Source organism: Bufo bufo, chromosome 11, assembly GCF_905171765.1.
Source record: "Bufo bufo chromosome 11, aBufBuf1.1, whole genome shotgun sequence".
Classification (NCBI taxonomy): Eukaryota; Metazoa; Chordata; class Amphibia; order Anura; family Bufonidae; genus Bufo; species Bufo bufo.
The window spans coordinates 84,568,029-84,592,665 of record NC_053399.1 but is presented as its reverse complement, the minus strand read 5'-3'; the positions used below and the strand labels follow the sequence as shown (position 1 = coordinate 84,592,665).

At 38.4% G+C, this 24,637-nt stretch overlaps 1 protein-coding gene across 1 annotated transcript; it reads left to right on the top strand.

The window, feature by feature from the left end:
* The first annotated feature begins 571 nt into the window (after positions 1 to 571).
* LOC120981481 (embryonic protein UVS.2-like) lies at positions 572 to 24,069 on the top strand. The gene is made up of 10 exons (XM_040411020.1): positions 572 to 722; positions 7,922 to 7,990; positions 9,697 to 9,840; positions 9,940 to 10,057; positions 11,351 to 11,526; positions 14,132 to 14,213; positions 17,216 to 17,343; positions 19,035 to 19,150; positions 19,937 to 20,183; positions 23,993 to 24,069. The coding sequence occupies exons 1-10, from the start codon at positions 572 to 574 to the stop codon at positions 24,067 to 24,069; spliced, it is 1,308 nt and encodes a 435-aa protein (XP_040266954.1).
* Positions 24,070 to 24,637: the final 568 nt, after the last annotated feature.

Below are 24,637 nucleotides of genomic sequence, written 5' to 3'. Positions count from 1 at the left end.
AATGCCAACACGTCACCCTCAGAATGAACAGCACGATTAAGTATGGTATTACTGTCTCACTGGTGCAAAGGAGCCATATTGCATCCATCAATAATGCCTACAGGTCACCCTCAGCAGCAGCAGCAGCGTCCTGTCCCTATACTAGTCAGAGCAGAATGGCGGCGCACCATGTGATCTAGCATTTATTCATGCATGGTCACATGGTGCGCCAGCCTAGGCATGAATGAAGGCTTCCAAGTGCCCACAGCTTAATCTTTTGTTGATTCTCTGTGCTGCAGCCCTTCAACAAGCTTTATTTAAAGTGCAAACAACGAACCCAGACACAGACTTTGGCGCCAAAATCCGGTTTCGGTACACGGACACCCAAATGTCAGGTATGATCCTGAACATGGCAGTCTGGGTTCACTCATCCCTAGATATGATCCATTATTCCGTATTCCAGGACAGTGTAATAATTTTCCCTGTTCAACCGTGCAGTGGAGCGAAATGTATCATAGTAAATGTATTCTGTTAGCTGTTGCATTACATAGCGTCAGTATTAGGCCACAGTAAAATATTTTACTCTGTTCAAATGAGCAATGGAGCAAAATGTGGCAAGGAACTCTCACCTGGACCTGCAGCGAAACAACGGCCTACCTCTACACCACTTAATCCGCGACGTGCCAACCTGCTGGCATTCGACATTGTATTTGCTCGAACATCTGTACAAGCTGCGGATAACCGTAAAGGGCTTTGTCATGCGATAGACATATTCGGCAACAGGGACTGTTGCTGTCTATCAACGTTCCCTTCACTCAAAACTTTGGATTGTCGCTGTCAGAGATCCGTCTCTGTACAGCATTAATTAAAATCTAGGGCCTCCGATGAGACGAAGTGGCGCGTGACTCCGCTGAATAACTTTGGTATTTGAATTTTAAAGTGGAAAAACCCTTTATAACTTGGATCTGAACTTGACTTTGGTTCCGAGGTATTAGTCTGAACTGAAGCGGAGTCGGATCCAAGTTTTAAAGTGGATTTCCACTTTAAAAATTAAATAATGAAGTTATTCAACAAAGTCTTGCACCACTGTGCAAATATCTAACTTCACCTCATCAGAGGCCATATATTTTCATGCTGTACTGAGACGTATCTCAGTTTTGAGCGAAGCGACTTCTGATCTAGAATCCAAAGCTCTCTTCGTTCATCCCTATTCCAGAGCTTGGGCAGGGGGGAGGGAAAAAAATTCATAAAAAAATAAATAACAAGTTTTCCCAAAAATTATGAGCCCTAGGATGCTAGAGGGGGTTATATATAGTGTTGAGCAAAACTCCATATTTAAAGATAAATTTGATTTGCAGCAAAGCTGAATTTCCTGTTGCATAGTGGCAGCGAATCGATTTAACCTGAAATAGTTTCAAAAAACAAAAAAATCATACTTGCCTGCTCCATTTGCTCACAATGGGCCAGCCATCGCCATCTTCCTTGAAGTTCTCGGCCGAAATCCTGTGCACGGTGATGTATGACGTCACCACATTGGCCGGCGTGATGACGTCATTTTGGCCGGTGCAAGATATCGCTCCAGCTGTTCAAGCAAGATGGTTGCGGCCTGACCAACAAATGGAGCAGGCAAGTATGCAAGATTTTTCTTTTTTTTTCTTTTACAATGTTATTTATATCAGATGCTGCGATCATGAGGTGTACAATGACGAGGGGGCATCGTAATTGCCGTTATCTGTCATTGCACCCACTACTTACTTCGTCACAAAACACATTTCTTTGTAATTTGTCACAAAGCAAATTTGGCGAAGCAGCCAAATTTTCAAATTCTTTACTCATCTCTAGTTATATACCAACATTCAGGGCAATTGGAGCAACTTTAGGTCGTCCCGAACCAATTCGGGTCCAAACCAAACTTTTTTCAAAAATTCGGCAACCTGGAACCAAAGTGAATCTCCAGTGGTTTTGTTCATCTCTATTGCAAATAATTTCCTTGTCTTCATAAATGGGAAAAATTTGCAGTTGCCCCCAAACAAAATCCTGTCTAGATTGTTTACTTCCCCACATGAACTCTCAAATGGAGGATCTTTGAATGACAATAGACCAGTTTCTCTGCGAACATGTGCAGTTTCACTACAAGTCAGTCCTTTTCAGGTGCTAAGGTACAGCTCTGTCCTTTTTGTTAATAGCCTCTACATTAAAAGTAACCATTTGTCCTAATTGACCACTAATCCTTTATTGTTTGACAAACAGCAAGTCACTTAGAAGTTATTAATGTAATAAGGTATTAATTAGGTAATTGAGAAGTAATAAATCTTTACTGCAGCAGTGACCATTCATTCCCATACAGAAGGATGATTGATGCATATAAATGCAACTCTACTGTGCTAAATAATTGGGCAATTATCAGGAACTATGTGTTTGTTCTCAGTCATTGCCCTTTTGCATCTTCCCATGTAATTTTGGCCTTATGCTGCACTCAAAAAAGGAACATTTGGCCCATTCAGGAGCTAAATATTTTAGCATTTGCATTTTTTACTCATTCAGCACCAAGCAATGGTATGGCATTCTTCAAGATCAGGAAAGTTGTTGTCAAAGCATTTAGTTTTTTTGGAAATGCCTTTCCAAATCTCACAGGGAAGTAGGGTGATATTTGGACACAGAGGCGGATTGGGAATTCAAAGTGGCCCAGGAGAAGGCTGCCGCTAGTGTGAAAGTAGCCTAAAAAAGAAGACTGCTTCAGTGCCGAGGTACCAGTCAATACCAAAGCAGTCTTCGAATTGCAGTTTTAAAATGCTTTTCAAGTTATAAAATTGAATACCAAAGTCTCGCCAGACTTCAGACTTTACAAATTCCAACTCGCTGAACATGTGAATGCTGTACGGAGATTTAACACTAATAATACATTTTTGATACATTTTATTACTTTAGCAAAATAAAAATATTTGAAAAAATTTTTTTTTTGCTTTGCTGTTTCCCAACACCCAATCCTTTTTTTATTTTTTTATATGGAACTGTGGGATGGCTTGATTTTTGGAGGACGACTTATATTTTTCATTGATATCATTTTAGGGGCACATAATTGGTGGAAAATAAAAACAGGAAACACAGAATATTAATCATACCCACTTCTCCAACCCCAGCGCTCTCCTGCCCTACAGGTGGGAGCCCTTCTTCCATCTGCTTTTCCACATTATCTAATATCGATGATAATATGTCATCAGGAACATCCAGCTCCTCCTCTCTCTGCATCTTCCTGACTTTTTTCTAGGACATATGGATTTGGAAGAAGTAAAGCCAGCAAAAGACGAGGATGGTCATCATTAAGACCTGGCCACCCTAATGGGTGCAGACTGGATGGTATTGGTTGGCACGCTGGCACCGGAATAATAATAAAGGCTTCCATCTTATTGGTATTGAATTACATATCTTAGTTTATGGCTGATGTATAAATAAGTAAATGTAGGAAGAAATAAATAAATCTGACGCAGAATAAGACTCCCTCTTTAATTATTTTCAGGAACACTGTCCCTAGCGCATGAGCGCTTGCCACGTATCTCCCAATGCTAAGCTCACAGGACAATGGTGGAGACCGTGAAGGATGAGGGATTTAGAGAGCTGTAATATCACAGGGGATGGCATTATGGATGATCACATGTTCCCGGGCTTCTTACTTTATCTTTTTAACACGTCCAGCCGCCATTTTTGGAAAAAATGATTCATTAGCATGAAGTGTAAGAAAATTTGAATTCTTTGCAGATCGAAGTTCTCCAGAACTTCGGACCAAATTCAGCTCTGAATGCTTTGCTTTACTCAACACTACTAACCTGGCCAATTAATATTTTGAACTTTGTTCCAAAGCTTTGGCCTATGAAAAGGGTTTCATAAAATACAACAATACAGCCACAGAAGTATTATGAGCTCATGTCCACGTATATAATAACCGAATAATTCCACATGTAAATCCAACCCATAAAGATTATAATTAGTATTCAAAAATAGACAGGAATTTCCCATGGAACATTACTACTAGAGATGAGCGAATTTCATATTTTGAAATTCATTCACAATTTTTTTTTACTTGTAAAAGGTGAATTGCGTTATGGTTTCCGTTACCACGGACCATAAGGCAATTCTATGACGGAATGCCTTTAGAGGCATTCCGTTTTTTATTCTGTCATAATAGAAGTCTATGGGCTGCAAAACGGATCCGTCACGTTATGCAGGGAAGTCCTCTCCAGCATAACGGAAATGTATTATAACGGATCCGTTTTGCAGCCTATAGACTTATATTGTGACGGGAATTAATAACGGAATGCCTCTAAATGCATTCCGTTATGTATTCCGTCACAGAATTGCGTTGTGGTTACGGAATCCATAACGCAATTCACCTTGTACCAGTAAACGAAGCGTGAACAAATTTCTTAACCTGAAATTCGTTCATCTTTAATGACTACACATCATGTAAGTACTAAAAATATTCTTTCAATGGAAAATTTATTTCGACAATTTATATTGTTTTGAGGCAGAATATTTTTACTATATTTTACACATTAGATAAGGAATGTTTTATTATATGTACTGATCCTATTATTTTAAATATTGGCTCCAGGATATTATTTTTTTCATCCCTGATTCTTTGTTAGCAAGTACGAACAACATAAAACTTACATAATAGAATTCTAACCACGAATTATAATATAAAGGCTGCAAAATATTTTACTTTATTAAATTTATTTTAATTTATTTATTATATTTACTTTAATACATTTTTTTTATATCATATTGACCAAAGAATATTAGAATATTTTTATTACATGTTTATTTTTTTCTGAATATTTTTACTATATTGTTTTCGGAATATTTTTTATTATATTTTACATATTGGCAGTAATGTGTGTGTGTAAATAATATATATGTTATTTAATATATTTTTACATTTTATATTTTGGCCCATGAATATTATTAGGTATATTTTGGCTTATGATTGTTCATACTTGCAATTTATAGATTAACTAAAGTATATGGGGCAGAAACTATGTTTTAACTAATTTCATTCAACCCACCCAAGACTTTAAAAAAAAAAAGATCTATTTTCTTCAAAACATAGAAAGAGCAAAATTATAGTTTCACACTGCATTTTCCAGGGAACATGGAGAACCTAAAAAAAAAACAAGAAACACAAATTAGTGGTCTTCAGCCAAGTAATAAAGAAAAGTATTGTAAACATAATCTAAATGTCTTCTCCTAGGGTCATCTGCAAGTATTTTGAATATTGCCCTGATGTTGTCCAAACTTGGTATCTGTAGGATTGTCTAATTGCTAAAGGATTAAATATGATGATGAGCATGTTTTGTGATGCACAAGACCAGATTGAAACTGTCCTGGGGCAATGTAATCCTAGAATGTTGTTTTGAGAGCCGATTGGCTAACAGGGTAATCTGTTCCCAGATATAAGGGAGGTATCTGAGAAAGGTACAACATAAAGCAATAGAGAGAGGGAGAGAGCACAAAGATTCACCCATCAACTGACTCCAGAACTAAACCACAATGAATCCAAGAATCATTCTTCTGATCTGCCTGGTCGCTTCTACTACAGGTTTACCAATCAAGGTGAGACTAATATAATATCTAACATGACATCTAAGCTGTTCTAATTGATTGGCTTATAGAATGGTCATTATCTATCTCATATTTATCTATCTAATTATTTATCTCATATCCTATCTATGTCTCACATATCTATATCTAATATATCTGGAACAAAACTTATCACTAATTATGAATGAATTCTTATGATGTTAATACTCCCTTGAAAGGATAAAGGGGTTGTCTCATCATGGACAATGGGGGTATATCGCTAGGATATGCCCCCATTGTCTTATAGGTGCGGGTCCCACCTCTGGGACCCGCATCTATATAGAGAACGTGGCCCTGCAAGTGAAGGAGGGAGCACTGCGCATGCACAGCCACCTTCCATTAATTTTTTATGGGGCCAGCAAAAATAGCCGAGCACTGGCTCGGCTATTTCTGTTGGCCCCATAGAAATAAATGGGAGCAGGGGCCACGCATGCGCGGTACGCTCGCATTCACTTCTACGGGGAGACGGCTTGGTTGTGGCCGGACCGGAGTCCTCCAGCCACCACCTTGTGGGCCTCCGTTCTTGATATAAGTGCGGGTCCCAGCGGTGGGACCCGAACCTATATGACAATGGGGGAATATCCTAGTGATATGCTCCACTGTCCATGATGAGACAACACTTTTAAGGGGAGATTTTTAGTGGACAGAAATAACACCTCCACCAATCCCCTGCTTCCATTGCTTCAATGCTCTTCTGATCCTTGCTGCTTTCCACTTCCCATCCTGAATATGCCAAGAAAATTCTGCTCCTCTATTCATTGGCCTTAGTGGCAACCTACCTCAGCCAAAGATTGGTTGAGTGAGCCTTTCCTGGAATATCAGGGTGTGGAAATAGGACAGGAAGGACCGAATCAGTAGTGACTGGGGATTGGTGGAGTTGAGTCATTTTTTTTTAACCCTTTCTGGCTTTTATTTAATGTAAGTCCCTGGAAAACGTCTTTAATGTTAAGCAGTAATATCAGAATAATTGTACTCTTTTAGCAAGTAATCCTGTGTTTTAATAAATTTCTATATAAAATATGTACTCGGAGGTCTTTACAGATACAAGATTTGGCAACATTTAGTTTACAGTGTTCAAATGTGACAATGCTAAATGTTATGTAGTATAAAAGATATAGCTTTAACAATTTTTAAAAAAAATACAATAATCACATAAAAATATATGTTTTTTGTTCACAAAAAACAACTGTATCTGATTGTATGACTAATACGGCATTTAGAAGAAATATGCTATGTTTTTTCCCAGACCATGTCTGGCACTTCTATATGATGGAATCAGTCAGTGTTTTTAAGTGAAATGTGTTTTTTTATTTTTTCTGTTAATATGTGACTAAGCCTATCATTGTTCTTCTCACTTAGGGCTGTAAAAGACGACCGACGTCAGGAAAAAATCATGGTAAGTTTTCTGATATATTCTATCACTGTCATGTATGTTTAGACATATTAAAGGGTCACTGAGTTTCGATAAAACTTTTGATATGTGATAGTGACGTATCTGGGTCTGAGTGATGAAATCTCCACATATCCCTAGAACGAGGAGAGAGAAGTGCTCATACATTGACCTCCCTCTCACTCTTTACTGCAGAATCTAGAGGGGCCTATAGACCTTCTATTGAGCCCAGGTCCTCATTCTAGCAATCAGTTAGGATCTCAGCACTCAAACCTCTACCAATAAAAACCTCTGATATGTCTCTGACATACCAAAGGTTTTATGAAGACTCAGTGACCTTTTAAGAATTGCTCAGTCTTTAGGGGGCCACACTCATTCACTTGCTGTTGGCTGAACGATTGTTTTGCTGACAGCTGTCTCTCCCGACTTTCTCTCACAACTCCTTCATACCTACATATTCAATGGGGAGAGATAAGAAAGCCACAGCCAGACACCTCTGGTGGCAAGCTTAACTCCCATGAGAAGAAAAGTATAGGGCAAAAATATTTGATTTGCCCAATCCTTGTCCAGATGATGGGTCTACCATCGGCTATTATACTACTTTTTGAAACTATGGTTCTCATAAACTGGCCAAATTTGGTAATTTCTGCCTGCTGTAATCTCATGTCTATGTCCTGATTAATAATGTAATTATTTGAAAAAAAAAAAACTACAACTACACAACGTAAATGTAAACCTATCAATAGAATCAGCCATAATAAAATTTGCATACTTCCCAGCCTTGTTTAGATTCTGCTAATTAATTGCCTCAATATTCTGCCCGTGTAAATTAGCTTTTCTTCATTCATTTCTTGCTCCATTCTTCTTGTCTGAGTATGTTAAGAACAAATTTGGCTGTTTTTTTTATATTTACAGGGAAAGCAGACAATAACAAAACAGAGGAACCTCTTGACGTCTTCTCCAAGATTCTTAAAGTGAACACAGGTAGGACTATGACATTTCCTCATTCCTTCATTTGCAGAATTTTCCCTGACCACATCCCTAGGCTAAGTATTCATACTCCATAGACAGCTGGTGGTCAGCAGAAACTCCTTCCAGTCCCCATACATGTGTAAACTTAGAGGGTTATTTATTAATATCGGTGTCTTAAAAGCTTATCTTAATAAGGCCATGTACTGGCAGTGGTCTACTGAAGTTATGTAGAGCCATCGGCCTCTACATAAATCGGTGGATACACCACTGCTTCTAAATCTAACCAACTCCCTTGCTGGTATAGATTTAGACCATTTTTTACACCGAAAACAGGTCTAGAAAATGGATGAGACGAGCAGTTCCCTGCCCACGCCCCTTTTTAGACCTGGCGTGAGCTGGGAAAAGTCGCAAATATATAATACGCCTAATATAAATGTACTTATGATTAGTAAACGACCCCTTTAGTTCAGCATGCTTTTCAATGGATAGTGAAAAATAAGCTACTGTCATGAAACTTCTGGTGGTGTTTTTTTCTTCCCACAAATACAAAGAATCAAGCATGTTGAAATTCAACTTGCCTGACCTTTTACCAGCATTTGTCGGGGAACATCCATGATACATCAAGGGTACCGGCCAATAGTGCATTTGGCTAAATATGGCCAAACTTCTTTAACCCACGGCAGCCAATGGCCACATAAATTCACTTCTAAATCGTCCGGACGTTGGTCGCTGTGGGTGGTAGTATTGAGTGAAGCGAAGCATGTGAAGCGGAATTCCATCCGAAGTTTAGAAAAACTTCCATTCTAACCGAATACGAATTTCCTTGCACTTCATTGTAACTAATCAGTTTTCCTCAAATAGTGGTTGCATGTGTTAGGAAGCGAAAAGAAGTATAGAGAACACAAGCCAGGGAACATAAGATCACCTATTTTACCATGGGGCCATCCAATCCGCAGGTAGCCATCCTCCTGTGATGTTACAGCTAGGCAGACCCTACTAAAAACCTGATCCTGCGCGGTTGCTGCCATTTTCCTGTGAGCTAAGCATAGGGAGAGACTTGACAAGCGCTCATGCTCTAGGGACAAACTGTTGGAGGGAGAGTGTAGGGGACGGCTGAACTACAGACTCTGCTATTTACAGACTCTTTTAGCCAGTACACACATAACCCTAGCTTTGCATTTCATGGTAGGATTCGCCACCATTTTGAAGGGATTGTGCGGCCTTTCAGACATTTTGAACTGTCTCCAGAAGCACTTTATACTTAGTGATCAAATCACTTACCTGCTGTCAGCATCTCCCTTCTGGTTCCCTAGCTCTGTTCACCAATAATCCTGTCCATGGCATCTAAAGTTCCAGATATGGTTACGTGCACCACTGTGCCACACACTAGTCTTAGTGGTGAAATGTCCGCAAGCAGAATGTGACCCAGCAGTGGTGTGCTACTTGACTGAAAATTTAAAGACCGGGGACTAGAAGATTACAGAATAGAAGTATAGAGCCAGAATGGAGTGGCAGGAGTCAGGAGAGTAAAATGGCCAAAAAGCTGGACAGCCCCTTATATGTCAAAAACCAATAAACATCTACAATAAGCACAGGGAATAATATATTATTGTAGCTATTGAAATCCTATGAATTTTATTTTTATTTTTTGCAAATAGCAGTCCTTCCAAAGTCCACTCCACATTCCATGGTTATAAGTATTTTCTTATCTTTCAAAGGAATGGAAAATAACACACACCCAATAGTCCATGGTGATATAATTAAAAGGATGGGTCGTTATGCCACAAACTGTGATACCTGTCTGTGGCCGAAATCTGCCGATGGAACTGTCCAAGTGCCATATACCTTATCTCCAAAATACAGTAAGTTGCTGCATTTCATCACTACTATATGCATTGATAATGGAGGCATCTTCCTAGAATTTCAAGCTTATAATATTTATGTCATCTTCATTTTAATAGGTGCTGACGATAATAACCTTTTCATGACTGCAATGCAAGAATTTGAATCTTTGACCTGTGTGCGCTTTGTAAACAGGACACAAGAAGTAAATTTCCTGAACATTTCCTCATCTGATGGGTAAGTCTTCAGGTTCTTCTAGATCAGGAGGGGAGATCATTCATCTAGTAAATTCTGTGCAGAATCAATGTCCATATTTTGGGGGTTAAAGGGTTTGTCTACCCTGGGGACCTTTTCTATAGGTCCCCCAAAGTGTCTGGACCTGCGACAGGAATTACACTTATCTTGTCCCTCAGGCAGCACAGATTTTAGGTCTCATCACATCAACATATGCTTTGATGCAGATCATGTGACAACTACAAGAACCATGCTATTTTCTTTATCTAATGGCAATACACTGGTCCCACCATCGGACACATTCCCCTTTGTGCAGCTGTGAGATAGTTCATAAATAGGGCATGTTGGTTAGTTACTCTAATGACCTGGCTTATAGCTGAGGAGGTGATATTCAAAGTATGAAAAACATAATTTGTGAGGTTGTCAAAGAGCTATATTAGGTTCTCTATTGCATGTGAATTTTCAAACAGACAATACTTCAATGGTCAGGGCCTTTGTAGTAGGGGTGTAGTCTTTTTCATCTCTTTTTGCATCAAAGAGTGATTTGTTACTTTTTGGAGAAGGATGCCTTTCTGCTCCTCAACCCAAGTTCCTGGGCTAAACCTAGCCAAGGTAAAAACTTTAAGATAATAAGGTGGCAACCACGAATATTCATTTGAGTCACACACAATAAAAGCCTTATGAGGGAGACCATATTCCCAAGCCCTCTATACATATGTATACTCGGTTGTGCTTTCAATAGGGAAGGGGGTGGACCTGCTGGTAAACATCTCTGATAGCAGCTTAACCTGGAGTTAAAAAAGATAATGTATATTGAAACCAAAACTTCCTAGTCATTGTCTTCCCCGATATCTGCATTTGAAGGAGAGTTGAGTACCAATGCACATTTGATGGCTAGTCAATTCTGCTGAGACCGGCAGGTTAGTCCACCAGCATAAAGTGGTCATTCTTGATTAGAAAAAGAGGTTGGATTTCTATGAACAGCCCCACTCTTGTCCTTGATATCTTATTTAACTGAGCTGCAACACTAGACATAACTGTGGTGTGTGGCTCCTTTATTGTATTTCCTGTTTACCCAATGATAAATCAGGATCATGGTTTGACTGTTTGCCCCTCATCAGTCTTCAGCAATGTCAATGTATCCCTGAAACAGACTCCAGTAACCTGAGTCAGACTATGGATTATGGACCTTTTGCCCTGTCATCATATTCAAGAACTGTTGGAAAATCTAATTATATAGTAATCTTTTAGCATGAAGTAACTTACCTCTAAATGCATGTGTTTCTGTTATTTCAGTTGTTCATCCTATGTTGGACAAAATGGAGGATCTCAACCTGTATTTTTATCCCCTGGTTGTATATACCGAGGAATCATACAACATGAGTTAAACCACGCCTTGGGATTTCTACACGAAAATAGCCGATCTGATCGTAACAAATACATCACCGTAAATTACCAAAACGTCATTCCAGGTACCGTGTACTTCAATACACACATCACGCTCACATCCAATATAACACTCAGATATTAGAATCTACTGTTAGGGTGCAATTCAACATAAAAATTTACCTAAACAATACAAAAGTAGTTTATTTTTCAATTAAAATATTCTAGATATTCTTTGGATTCGGGGCGGACATACCGCCTGTGCAGCTGGTTGAGCTGCACAGGGGCTCAGCAAGGAAGGGGGCCCATCCCAGAGGGGGCCCATCCTAGTGCCAGCAGAGGCATTTATTTTTTTATTTTATCATACTTTTCATTCCCTAACTTGGTGTGGAGGTCGGGAAGGGCAGAGTTATATATATTTTTTTTGGTGGGGGGGGGGGGGGGTCTTATTAACACTTACTGTGAATCTGCTGCCCATTTGTGTCTACACTCCATAGCTGAAGGACCTTAGATGACATCATAGTCATGTGATCTTTTCAGCGGTGGAAGTGGAGGTAGGACCTGTGATGAGGTCACCGTCATGTGACCAGTGCAGCAGTGGAGGCCTGTGATGCCAAGGAATGAATGGAGTGTCAGAGAAATGCTGGGAGATGTGGTTCTCCCCATTATACCTCCTCCCTGCTTAGTGGGAGGGAAATATGTTTTTTTAACTGGGACTGTATGTTAAAGGGGCTGACGGGAGGGGAGGGGTGTCAGTTACATAGGACTGTATGTTACAGAAGACTATAAGAAAGATATGTTTTTTACATGGGACTGTATGTTATAGAAGATTGAAGGAAGATGACTGGTGTTATTTACATGGGACTGGATATTTTAGAAGACTGGAGGGTAAGGAGTGATGTTATTTATATGGGACTATGTGTTGGAGGAGGTTGAAGGAGGGGATTTAAGTTATTTACATGGGACTGTATGTTATAGAGAACTGTAAGGAAGAGAAGTTATTTACATGGTACTGGAGGAAGAGGACTGGTGTTATTTACATGGGACTGCATGGTATAAAAGACTGAAGAGAGAGGAGTGAAGTTATTTACATGGGAATGCATGGTATAGAATACTGGACGGGCATTATAATTTATGGGGGCACTACAGAGATGATTGTAACTCCGGGGGGTACAGCAGGAGGTATTATAATTACAGGGGGCACTGCAGGGAACATTATAAATACTGTGGGCAGTGGTGGAGGGCATTACTACTACTGAGGGCTCTATAGAAGTGCCTTATAGATTATAAGAAGTGCCCTCTAGGGAGGCCTTATTAGTACTGAGGGCACTGTAGGGAGCATTATTACCACTGGGGATACTATTTGGGGGTGGCACTAATGGACATTAGGGCAGCGCTAAAGCCACCCATCAGTGCCGGTCTGTGTTGGGCCCATGTTCATATATGCCTGCATTATGGAGAAAAAAAATGAATATGTAAATATATGCAAATGATCCTCTAGGAGCAGCTGGGTCGTTACCATTACACCTAGAGGCTCTGCTGTTGTCCAAGTGTATGAGGGAGTCCTGAGGGATAGCTGAAGGCCTAGGGAGCATTTTACCATCAGCTATGGACTTCATTGCGGGGAGGAAGCTGGCACTAAAGTGCCTAGGGCAGCCTCAAATCTAAATATGGACCTGGCTCCACAGCAGTAGCAGGATGTAGTGTCACACATCACACTGCTGGTCTGTGCAGGAGGAGGAGGAGCGGTGCAGCCGGGATTCTGCTGTGCTCCTCCTCCTACACAGACCAGCAATGTGTGACACTACATCCTGCTACTGCTGTGGAGCGCCAGCGGCTGAACTGTGATCATGAGGACCTAGGTGAGTATATATTTTTTTTACTTCCTGTGAAGGGGCCACATATCTGACCATTACTACTGTGAGGGGGCACATATCAGGGCATATATACTATGTACTGGCACAAAGGGGGAAATATTACTATGTGGGGGCATTAAGGGGACTGGGTGTGTATAGTGATGCTTTGGGCAGAGTTAGAGGCGTGACCTAGTATGAAAAGAATATATATACATATTGTAAACATATTCACAGGATGTTTTTTATTTGCACATATATGCTTATATTTGTATGTGTGGTTGAAGGGGGAGGGGCAGGTACATCCTTTGCACAGGGGCCCTTTGCTGCCTGTGTCTGCCCCTGTTTGGAATGTAACAAACATTGTAAATCTGACTACTTTGGTTTAAAAAAAATACATAAATTCATTGAAAACTTAAATTGTTTCATTTTTTTTTATATCACAAATTAAATCTGTTCATTAAAAATTGCCCGATCAATCTGATCATTTTTTAAACTCTTGACCTGCTCAGCTCAGGTCAAGATTTTAAAATTGGCCTTAATCTGCCACCGAGAGAGAACGGGTAAAGCCCCATACACATTAGATGGTCAACTTATCCTGCCGAAGTATGATGGACGTGTATCTAAAGTTTATGGGTAGATTTAGCAGCAGTGAATACAGTTCCAAAAAAATTTTTTTTCCCAAAAAAATTACGGTACATAAAATCAGTGTCTTTTGGCTACATTTTACTGTTTGTATATATTTACAAAGCATGAAATACAATTTCAATCTTTTCTATAGAAGTATATCTATGTGCTTCACATTGTATCTAATAATTTTGTTTTTTCTTTTCCCTAGGGAAAGAGATCAATTTCAATATACAGGACGGCACTACCTTAGGTCTCCCATATGATTATACCTCGGTGATGCATTACGGAAAGTAAGTGTATTAGGATGTATGTAAGATGAACCGTAGTGGATAACTGACATAAGGTTCCCATACACCTTTACTAGTGGTCAGCCAAATGCCATAGACCTATACAGTCAGCTGTGTTTAACTGGTAGAGAGGAGAAAGCCATGTGCCGACATACAGTACAGACCAAAAGTTTGGACACACCTTCTCATTCAAAGAGTTTTCTTTATTTTCATGACTATGAAAATTGTAGATTCACACTGAAGGCATCAAAACTATGAATTAACACATGTGTAATTATATACATAACAAACGAATGTGAAACAACTGAAAATATGTCATATTCTAGATTCTTCAAAGTAGCCACCTTTTGCTTTGATTACTGCTTTGCACACTCTTGGCATTCTCTTGATGAGCTTCAAGAGGTAGTCCGCTGAAATGGTTTTCACTTCACAGGTGTGCCCTGTCAGGTTTAATAAGTGGGATTTCTTGCCTTATAAATGGGGTTGGGACCATCAGTTGCGTTGAGAAGTCAGGTGGATACACAGCTGATAGTCCTACTGAATAGACTGTTAGAATTTGTATTATGGCAAGAAAAAAGCAGCTATGTAAAGAAAAACGAGTGGCTATCATTACTTTAAGAAATGAAGGTCAGTCAGTCAGCCGAAAAATTGGGAAAACTTTGAAAGTAAGGGCTATTTGACCATGAAAGAGAGTGATGGGGTGCTGCGACAGATGACCTGGCCTCCACAGTCACCGGACCTGAACCCAATTGAGATGGTTTGGGGTGAGCTGGACCGCAGAGTGAAGGCAAAAGGGCCAACAAGTGCTAAGCATCTCTGGGAACTCCTTCAAGACTGTTGGGAGACCATTTCAGGGGACTACCTCTTGAAGCTCATCAAGAGAATGCCAAGAGTGTGCAAAGCAGTAATCAAAGCAAAAGATGGCTTCTTTGAAGAACCTAGAATATGACATATTTTCAGTTGTTTCACACTTGTTTGTTATGTATATAATTCCACATGTGTTAATTCATAGTTTTGATGCCTTCATAGTCATGAAAATAAAGAAAACTCTTTGAATGAGAAGGTGTGTCCAAACTTTTGGTCTGTACTGTATCTGGCAGGAGCTTATCTCCTAGAGGAAGGGTCGGGGAGTGAAATTCAATATCTGTTAAAGGTTTTTATATTATTGAAAGAAGGAAAACATTACTATACAAATTTGGTATCACCATAATTATAATGACCCAGAATAAAAAGATCATATAATATTAGCCCACAGTGAACACCTTAATGTAACCCCCCCCCCCCCCCCCAAAAAAAAAAAAAAACTTGGGCAGAATGAGTTTTTTTTGTTTTTTTAAATGTTTATATTTCACCCTATTTTTTTTCGCCCCTCTTCCAATACAAGACATGGTATATTCAATTATGCCATTATGATGTCATTAAACATTGAACTTGCCCCACAAAACTAAGCCCTACTATGGCTATGTGAGCAAATGATAAAAAAAATTATAGCTTTGGAAAGTAGAAAAAAAAAAATTAAAAGCAAAAATAAAAACAGACAATGCCCTTAACAGTGATGGTCAGTTCGCAGTGTTCTCCAGCGACACATGCGGGCTGCCATCTTTAATAAGGTAGACTCACCCGTCCGGCGATGCACAGGTAAGCCCTTACCTGTGACGGGAGCTGGTCTGAAATCAAATGCGGTCACTGGGAGCAGGCAGTTCCGACAACAGCCCGATGAAGGCCCCCGGCGGCTGTTCTCGGAACTGCCTGCTCCCGGTGACTGCATTTGATTTCAGACCGGCTCCTGACACAGGCACAGGTAAGGGCTTACCTGTGCATTGCCAGACGGGTGAGTCAACCTTAATAAAGATGGCAGCCCAAATGTGTTTGCTGGCGAACACTGCAAACTGACCATCACTGGTCCTTAAGTGGTTAAGAGTCATCTTTACCAGATTTTACAATATATGCACCAACATATTATCTGAAAGTTACCTATTTTTTTTCTCAGAGTTTCTCAATATTCCTCAGCTAAATATCCATAACCAAACTTCAAAATACCCTTTCTTTGTTTATGAAAGTAGAGTTATCCCTTATTCAAGGCCTTCAGCATTTAGCCAAAATGAAGAATCACTGAAAATGCATGCTATGCTTTGGAATATGGTGTCTAAACATTAGGCCATAAATATTAGATCGTTGGGAGCCAACACCCCCCCCCCCCCATAAGCTGCTTTGGGCTGCCATGGCACCAGAGACTATACAGTGCAGTGATGAGCGGCAGGGGCAATATTCAAATTCGCAATATTTCACAAATATTTAGGCAAATATTTGTCATATATTCGCAAATTCGAGAATTAGTGATCTCCAGTCATTATTTTCTTGATTGCGAAAATCAGCAATCGGAAAATTAGCAATAAAAACTTGCGATACGAAAATTTGCAATCAACACTACTCCTAAAGTAAAATATATTGCAGCCTTCTCATTGGCCCACAAACAAGAAGCAGTGAGGGATCATGGGTACTGATGAAAGAAAAAAATCTAGAATATTCGCGATTATGATGATATAGCACTGTATTCTAGATATTCGCGATTTCTCGAAGTGCCAATATTCGCGATAAAAATTTGTGATTAGAATATTTGTGATCAACACTAAAACAGTGTATGGAGCAGGACAGATAGCTTTGTACATGAGGATACTGTATCTGACATGCCTCTTCTTCCACAAGTAAGCTAAAATTGGAATGACTGCTGCATCTGTTATATCTTGATAGGCTTAGATTAACATGAAGAGGTTCAGTCCATTAAATAGTATTATGTGAGAAGACCTGACCAGCCATGATACTGCTTTAATTGATCACCAGCCATCACTCCTCCCTTGTCTGACTGAGTGTGTTAAGTGGGACTCTCTGCTATGCTTGCAGCCTAGACACTATGCTCAGATACCCTCTAATGACATGGGATGTACCCCTGGGTCTAGAAATATGAAATAAAGCAATAATAATAATGATAACATTTTTCCTACTAGGTTTGCTTTCACAATTAATTCAAGTCTACCCACCATCACGCCCATTCCTGACCCAAATGTGTCCATTGGACAAATTGATGGCCTTAGTGTCCTGGACGTGGCAAAAATCAACAAACGCTACAACTGCAGTGAGTATAATTTAAAAGCAACAGTAACAATGAACCTGAGCCACGTCATATATATTTCTAAATTGTCTACTTTGCCCTTGTGTGGTTGAGTTATCCAATAGGAATTTGGAGGTCTATGAGTAAAAGAGATGATTGTTTTAAAGGATCCCTCAAAATGTAGCTGATGAAACTTGGTAACATTGTTTGTATCCCTGGCAGTAATATGCAAGTAACCTAGAAGATACTCTTGAATTAATTGGCTTCGCAACCATAAAATATAACATGCTGCCCATTATAATCAATAGGCTACCTGTGTAAGGATGTTCTGGGTCATCAAGAGTTAGAAATGCTTTTTCTGATCATTATCCATTTCAGTAGATTTATATAGGTTGCAAATGAAGATATTTTCCTTATGTTTTCAAAGTACTACAAGCACAATCTGTGTATATATGTGTGTGTGGGGAGGGTTAATGGGATGTGTCATCAGAAAAAAATTCATTTTTTTTATAATAAGTTTTTATGTTAAACATGTCACGTCCCCACCCATCAATTGGTTGAACTTCATGGACTTATGTTTTTTTCAAACTGATTAAATATATAACTTAACTATTTAAATGTATATTTTTAAGAATTTTTGGTGTTAATTATTTTTTATGCCGTTACTAAATTTAAGAATAGACAGAAACTTCCTGTTGTGTAGAGATCACTTCTCAGCAGGCATCTCAGCAGGCAACAGATAACACATGATCACCCTATTTACAAGATATACACCTATGTATAGATAACACTGGGTCCAGCATGCACAATAGATGATGGAACTTATCTAGTCCCCCTCCCTCCACAATGACTTCTGCACACATCACAGAAGGTGTCTAGAAAACTTTCCTTTAGACATAAAGTCATGGACATTGTTTAATTGTCCACGTAGCTGCTGTTAAGAATATGTGAATTCATTTAAAATACAAAATTGAATAAAAAATAGAAATGGAGGAATGAAAATTGTTACCTATAAGTAGTAAAAAAAAATATAGCAAATACTTTCCATTTAAGTTAGCCTGTGATAATGAAATGATCAGTCTTATTCTACTAACCACGAGGAAAGGACTGCAAAGTAAGCAATCATTTCAGCCTTTTAGGACATGATTGAGCTAATTGTGAGAACATTTCTAAAAAAAAATGCTTTAAAAAGTACCAGCAATCCAAGCAGAGATAAAGAATGATGTAATTGAGCAAAAATAATGATTTTGCAAAAAATTCATGAATACTTAATTATGATTATTTTAGTTAGATATATCACATTTATCTTAACATTTTTTGCCACCTTTAAGTGTTAATTATATAATCCAGCATCACAAAATTGTTAACTTTTGTAATTTACTTTCTGTTACAAAAAGGTTCCGGTTGGGAGGTATTCTCTTTACTTCCTTATAATGGTACCAGCCCATGTTTAACCTGCAGAGTAATGTGCACGTCCACCTACTGAGCTGGTCGCATATGCTCAGTTCCATCCTTCTACTGCCACCAGTCAGATCTACTCTTAGAGGCTGTGATAGTTACAGGGAGAGACCTGCAGGGGAAAGGGTACACCCCTGAGAGCTGTGATAGGGAGAGAGCTGCAGGGGAAAGGGTACACCCCCTGAGAGCTGTGATAGGGAGAGAGCTGCAGCAAAACGTACACCCCACTCAGTTATATATTTTTGTTTTGTTGTCAGATGTATCCAGCAGGCTGCTTAATACACCAGAAGGAGATTTCTCCTCTACTAACTATCCATCCAATTATCCGGACAACATGAACTATGTATTTTTGATAAGAACCCCTGATGGACAAGTGAGTATGACCACAAATTTGCAAAAAAAGAAAACAATACCTGAATGTAGATTTCCATAGATGTCTAATTAGAAGCTCCTGGGCCTCAATGTCAAATCGGTAACAGAGCCTCATTAAAAATATTGTTGTCTGCTTACTTGGTAGAAGGACACTTGGGCTCTCGTAAAAACCAAGGCCATAGTGTGACTGGTACCTCTGACCCCCCCCTTCCCCTTAGCATTCTGCTATAAAGCATATAGAAATTGAGAGACTATAGGTTCCTCAGGGTGTGCTAAGGTCCTTCAGCATCATAATTGCACAACAGTAGTACAAATGGCAGCTGGTAGGTTCAGGAGCCACCATATATTTTGCATTGGAAAACTTACAACTTTATAGATGATAATCCTTCATGGACAGAGGAATATTGAATTTGTATATAAGTTAGATGATGATGGATTAGATCCAATCATGTTGATGAGCAACGTCTTAAATTAAAATTCTAGTTAAAATTATCATGTACAGTAGAAGCCAAACCATAGTTTAAAACTGTTTGTCGGGCATCTTGATGTTATGTTGCTGTTTTTGCTGCATACAATTTAATTCTTGTGTAGATTCTGGGCCTGGTATTGTAGCTCAAGCCAGTTCACTTGAATGTGTGTACATTGTATGACTAGATGTATCCTGTGTGCAAGAGAGATGATGGTTTTAGAAGAAAAATACAGCTTTGTTCTATCTCAAAACCATTTTATCTGGATAAATGATGGTTAAACAAATTGAAAATTCTATATTTCTTGGCTTTTATTTCAGGTTGCCTTGACATTCAATGACTTTGATCTTCAGATCTCTCCTAATTGTACCTCAGACCATATTAGGATTTATGATGGACCTAGTAGGAGAGCTCCGATCCTGCTGAACAACACTTGTGGCACCTCACAAATTCCTACAGTAATTGGTTCCACGAACCAGATGCTGATGGAATTTGTTAGTGATGCAGCAATTTCATCAAGGGGATTCAGTGCTTCATATAACACAGGTGAGGAACAAGGAAATGGAGGTAAAATATATGTAATACTGTATACCTGATTATAAAGAGACTGATAGACAGATAGATAGATACTACAACAAAAAGAAACAGAACTTCCTTCTTTATTTTTACATTTTTGATTGTGTCTTATGATCTTCACTTTATAACTCTGCTCTAGAAAGTCATTGTACACAGGCATTTGCTGATTTTAGACATTTCTATTTTTAGTGTTTTATATATTTTATGTCTTCTGGTCATTACTGTGCCTAACATTTACATTGCTTTATTTTAGTGCCATGTGGAGGAACTTTCTTTACGGCAACGTATAACATCTCATCTCCAGGTTACGCCTCAGGGTCCTACTTTCCCAACCAGAACTGTTTTTTTTACCATATATGCACCTACCGGATACAAGGTGATTAATTATCATATCTCTAAAGTCTAAGTTTCATTGTCTTATAGCAGTTTTCCAAGATTTTGATATTCGTGAACTATCTTCAGGATGCGATCATTAACCACTTCCCGACTGCAAATTTACTATAAACGCCCTTGGCGATGGGGTCTATCTCTGAATGGACTTTTTTGATCGCTGTATACACAGCACTGAACGAGTGCTGTATATACAGCAAGGAAGCGATATCCCACTGCCTGCTCTGTCCAGGGGAGCGCAGTAGCTGTTGGGTCTTTCACAGACCACGATCAGCCCTGCAGTGAGGCTCAACAGTTCAGTATAATGCTGTGCGCCTCTCTGGTGGCTGAATTTCTCCTGTAACTGGCGGTACTATGTCAGACCCAGCTACAGTAGAAAAGAATAGTTGAAAAAAAAAAGTGAAGGTAAATGTTCCCCAGAGGTTTTGTATGACATAAAATAAAATAAAATAATAAGTGTTTTACAAAAATAAAAATAAAAGTTTCACATAAAAAATTGTTTTTTTCCACAATTAAGTCAATTATTAAAATAAAAAATGGACATATTTGGTATTGACGCGTCCATAAAGACCAGTTCTTTAAAAATTTACTTGAGCTATGCCTATAGGTGAACATCATAATTTTTTTTTATAACAATTGAGACAAAACATTAGTATGCCAAAATGGTAGCGTTAAAACTTCACCTCATCCCACACAAGACCACAACCAGAAAAATAAAAGAAAATATGGGTCTAAGAAAATTGCAATGCAAAAATTATTGTTTTTCTTCCCAAAAGATCTCTTATTGTATAAAACTATTAAAAAAATGGCATATTTTGTACTGCCGTGCCCGTAATGACTGTATGTATATAAATCTCACATGATCTACCCTTCAATTGGAAGGCGTTAAAAAATATACAATAAACAGTTTTTTGTAACTTTTTTTTTTGTGACCTCACCTCCCAAAAAATGAGATAAAAAAGTGATCAGAAATACAAAATGGATTAAAATGTAAAATTTGCAAAAAAAGTGACATTTTGAAATTTGAAATTTCACCTCCATTTTGCTTTAATTCCTATAGAATACTTAAAGGGTTAACAACATTTCTAAAACCAATTTGGAATCTTTTGAGGGGTGTTGTTTCTAAAATGCAGTAATGTATGGATGGTTTCTATTATGTCAGCTCCTCAAAGTGACTTGAGAACTGAATTGGTCTTTAAAAAAGTTGATATTGGATATTTTCCTAAAAAATTTAAAAATCGCTTCTAAAATTCTGAACCTCACGTCCTAGCATTAACAAAATGATGCCAACATAAAGTAGACATATGGGGAATATTAATAACTATTTTATGAGGTATGACTAACTGTCATAAAAAAAATAGAAATTCAAATGTAGCAAATAGTGAATTTTTCAAAATTTTTTGTAGCTTTTGGATTTTTCAAAAATATATAAAGGTAAAACATTTTGACTCAAATTTACCAATTACAATGTGTGACAAGAAAACAATCTCATAATGGCTTGGATAAGTAAAAGCATTTCAAAGGTATTACCACATAAGGTGCCACATTTCAAATTTGCAGAATTAGTCCTGGTCAGGAAGGGGGCAAATGGCCCGGTCTGGAAGTGGTTAATATCCGAATCTCAGAAAAACCCATTTAATTTTGTGTTTCATAATTCTAATATCTGCACATACATTTTTTTTCTCTTTTCCACAGATCTCACATACATTTTTTTCCTCTTTTCCACAGATCTCACTAAAGGGAACGTATGACATAGAGTCAGCTATGTCTTGCTATATGGATAGCCTGGTCGTCTATGGCAGTGGGGTGGAGGACCAGTCACCCACATATATGTTTTGTGGCACAGGCTCAATTTCGATTACTTCAACTAGTAATAAAATAATCATGATTTTCCATAGTGATAGCTCCGTACAGAGAAAAGGATTCCTTCTGAATTACACCATCTGTGAGTAACTTTTATAAAAACTTTTATATTCTTTCATATAACTGTGATATAAAGGCTTTTAACTGCTGGTATCGATCAGTAAATTTGCCAACGCATCTTCCTGTAGAAGCCTATAAACATATTAGGGGGGAATTTATCAAATTTAGTGTGAAGGAATACTGGCTTATTTGCCCACATCACCCAATCAGATTACACCTTTAGTATTTCAGTTCCTTCCAGAACGGAAAGTTGGAATCTGATGGTTGTTGGCAACTAAGCCAGTTTTCCTTTTACCAGTTTTAATAAAGCTTTGAGGCGTAAAAAAGTTGCAAATGATGACTCACTCTATATTTGTGCCATCGTTTATCATTTCTCGACACTTCACAAAAGTGACCAGACAAGGGTGAGGCTGAACGGGACTTATGGGATTTACAATAATATATATTGGAAACTGGCATAAATTATAGCTGATATCTATACCAGATTCGGTTTCTGGCACATAGATAGCCAGAGGATGAGCCATAAGGTCACTGAGCTTTTTAAAAACGTAAGGGTTTATCGGTGGCAACCTGAAGGCTGAGACCCCCACCAATTACTAGAACGAGAAGATAGAAGTCCATTCTCTCTCGTAGCTCCAAGAGGTAGAATCGAGCTGGGCCCTTAGACTTTTTATTGAGCCCATCTCATGAGGAGCTGATATGCGAGAGCTTTTCTCTCCTAGTTCCAGCAATCAGTGGGAAGTCAGCACTCGGACCCCCACCAATCACTAGAACAAGAAGACAAATGTGCTCACATAGTTTATTCTCCTTCCTCACTGCAGGAGATAGAATTCAGCTGGGCCCTTAGACTTTTTATTGAACCCATCTCCTGAGGAGCTGATATCTAACAGATTTTCTCTCTCCATGTTCTAGCAATCTGTCAGCACTTGGACCCCAACCAATCAAAACCTTTGATATTTCGCTTTGACATGTCAAAAGTTTTTCAAAAATTCTGTGACCCTTTTTACCTTTTTATAAATTCGGCACATCTCCAAATTATTGGCATTGGAAACACCAGCCTTAGTAAATCTGCCCCCATTTTCTCTATTGATATCTATTATTATGTTAGTATTTTGGTATATATATATATTATAAGCCTTTAAGTGCATGTGCTTTATTTTTGAATGGAATTAAAGGGGTTTTCCAGGTCTTCCATATTAATGGTCTATACTAAAAATAGGTAATCAGTATGAGACCCCTACTGATCAACTGTTTGAAAAGTTTGCTGTGCTCCATGAGTGGACATTTATGGCCTGAGGAAGGGTAACACAGTAACACACTCTGTGATTTACAAATTTCCATTAATAACACCAAAACTGCATATAATTCAAAAACTGCTGGTCTGTCTACTGTATCACAAAATAGGGAATATTCAACTGCAAATGAAGTGACACATCATATGTAAAATCTAGTCTGAAACCTTTTAATCTTGATTATGTTTTATCCAGTTTACAGTCAAGGCAACCTGAATGGCAACATTGGAAGAAATTTTTATTCAGAAGACAATGATGACTTGTATGATTGATTTTATCTATACTGGAATTTTAAAAATGTATATGGGAATTGTGTATATTCTAGAATGTGTTTATACAATGTTTTTTTATTCTTAATGTTTAATATGGAATTGAATGTACTGCTAAATAAACTTTCTACAGATTTTTTTTACTATTTTGTGTATTGTATATTTGTCATTAAGATAATTCAAGAACATCAACGGTTTTATTCACTTATCCGTTTAGTAAAACAATTATCATTTTCAATGCATCTTATAATTTAAAGGCTAAGGACACCTTTAAGTAGTTAGTTTTTTAACTGTTTTTGTACTTCCTGAATGCAATATCTTCAAATTTTCTAAAAAGTGTTCTTAATTTTTTTTTTAACCATTTTTCTGCTGTAGTAATTGAAAGCCTTTGCAAACTGCTTCTGGCTATGTCATCTTTCTCTGCTCCCCATTCTCTTCTCCTAAGGGAGCCGGTGTAGATTGTAGGTATAACTTATGTCAGTCTCCTGATAAAAGTGAGAATAAATGTGCTGGGTTGACTAGACCTGGCCCTGCACCACCCATCCTCCCTCCCCATTAGGTTTACCACCTG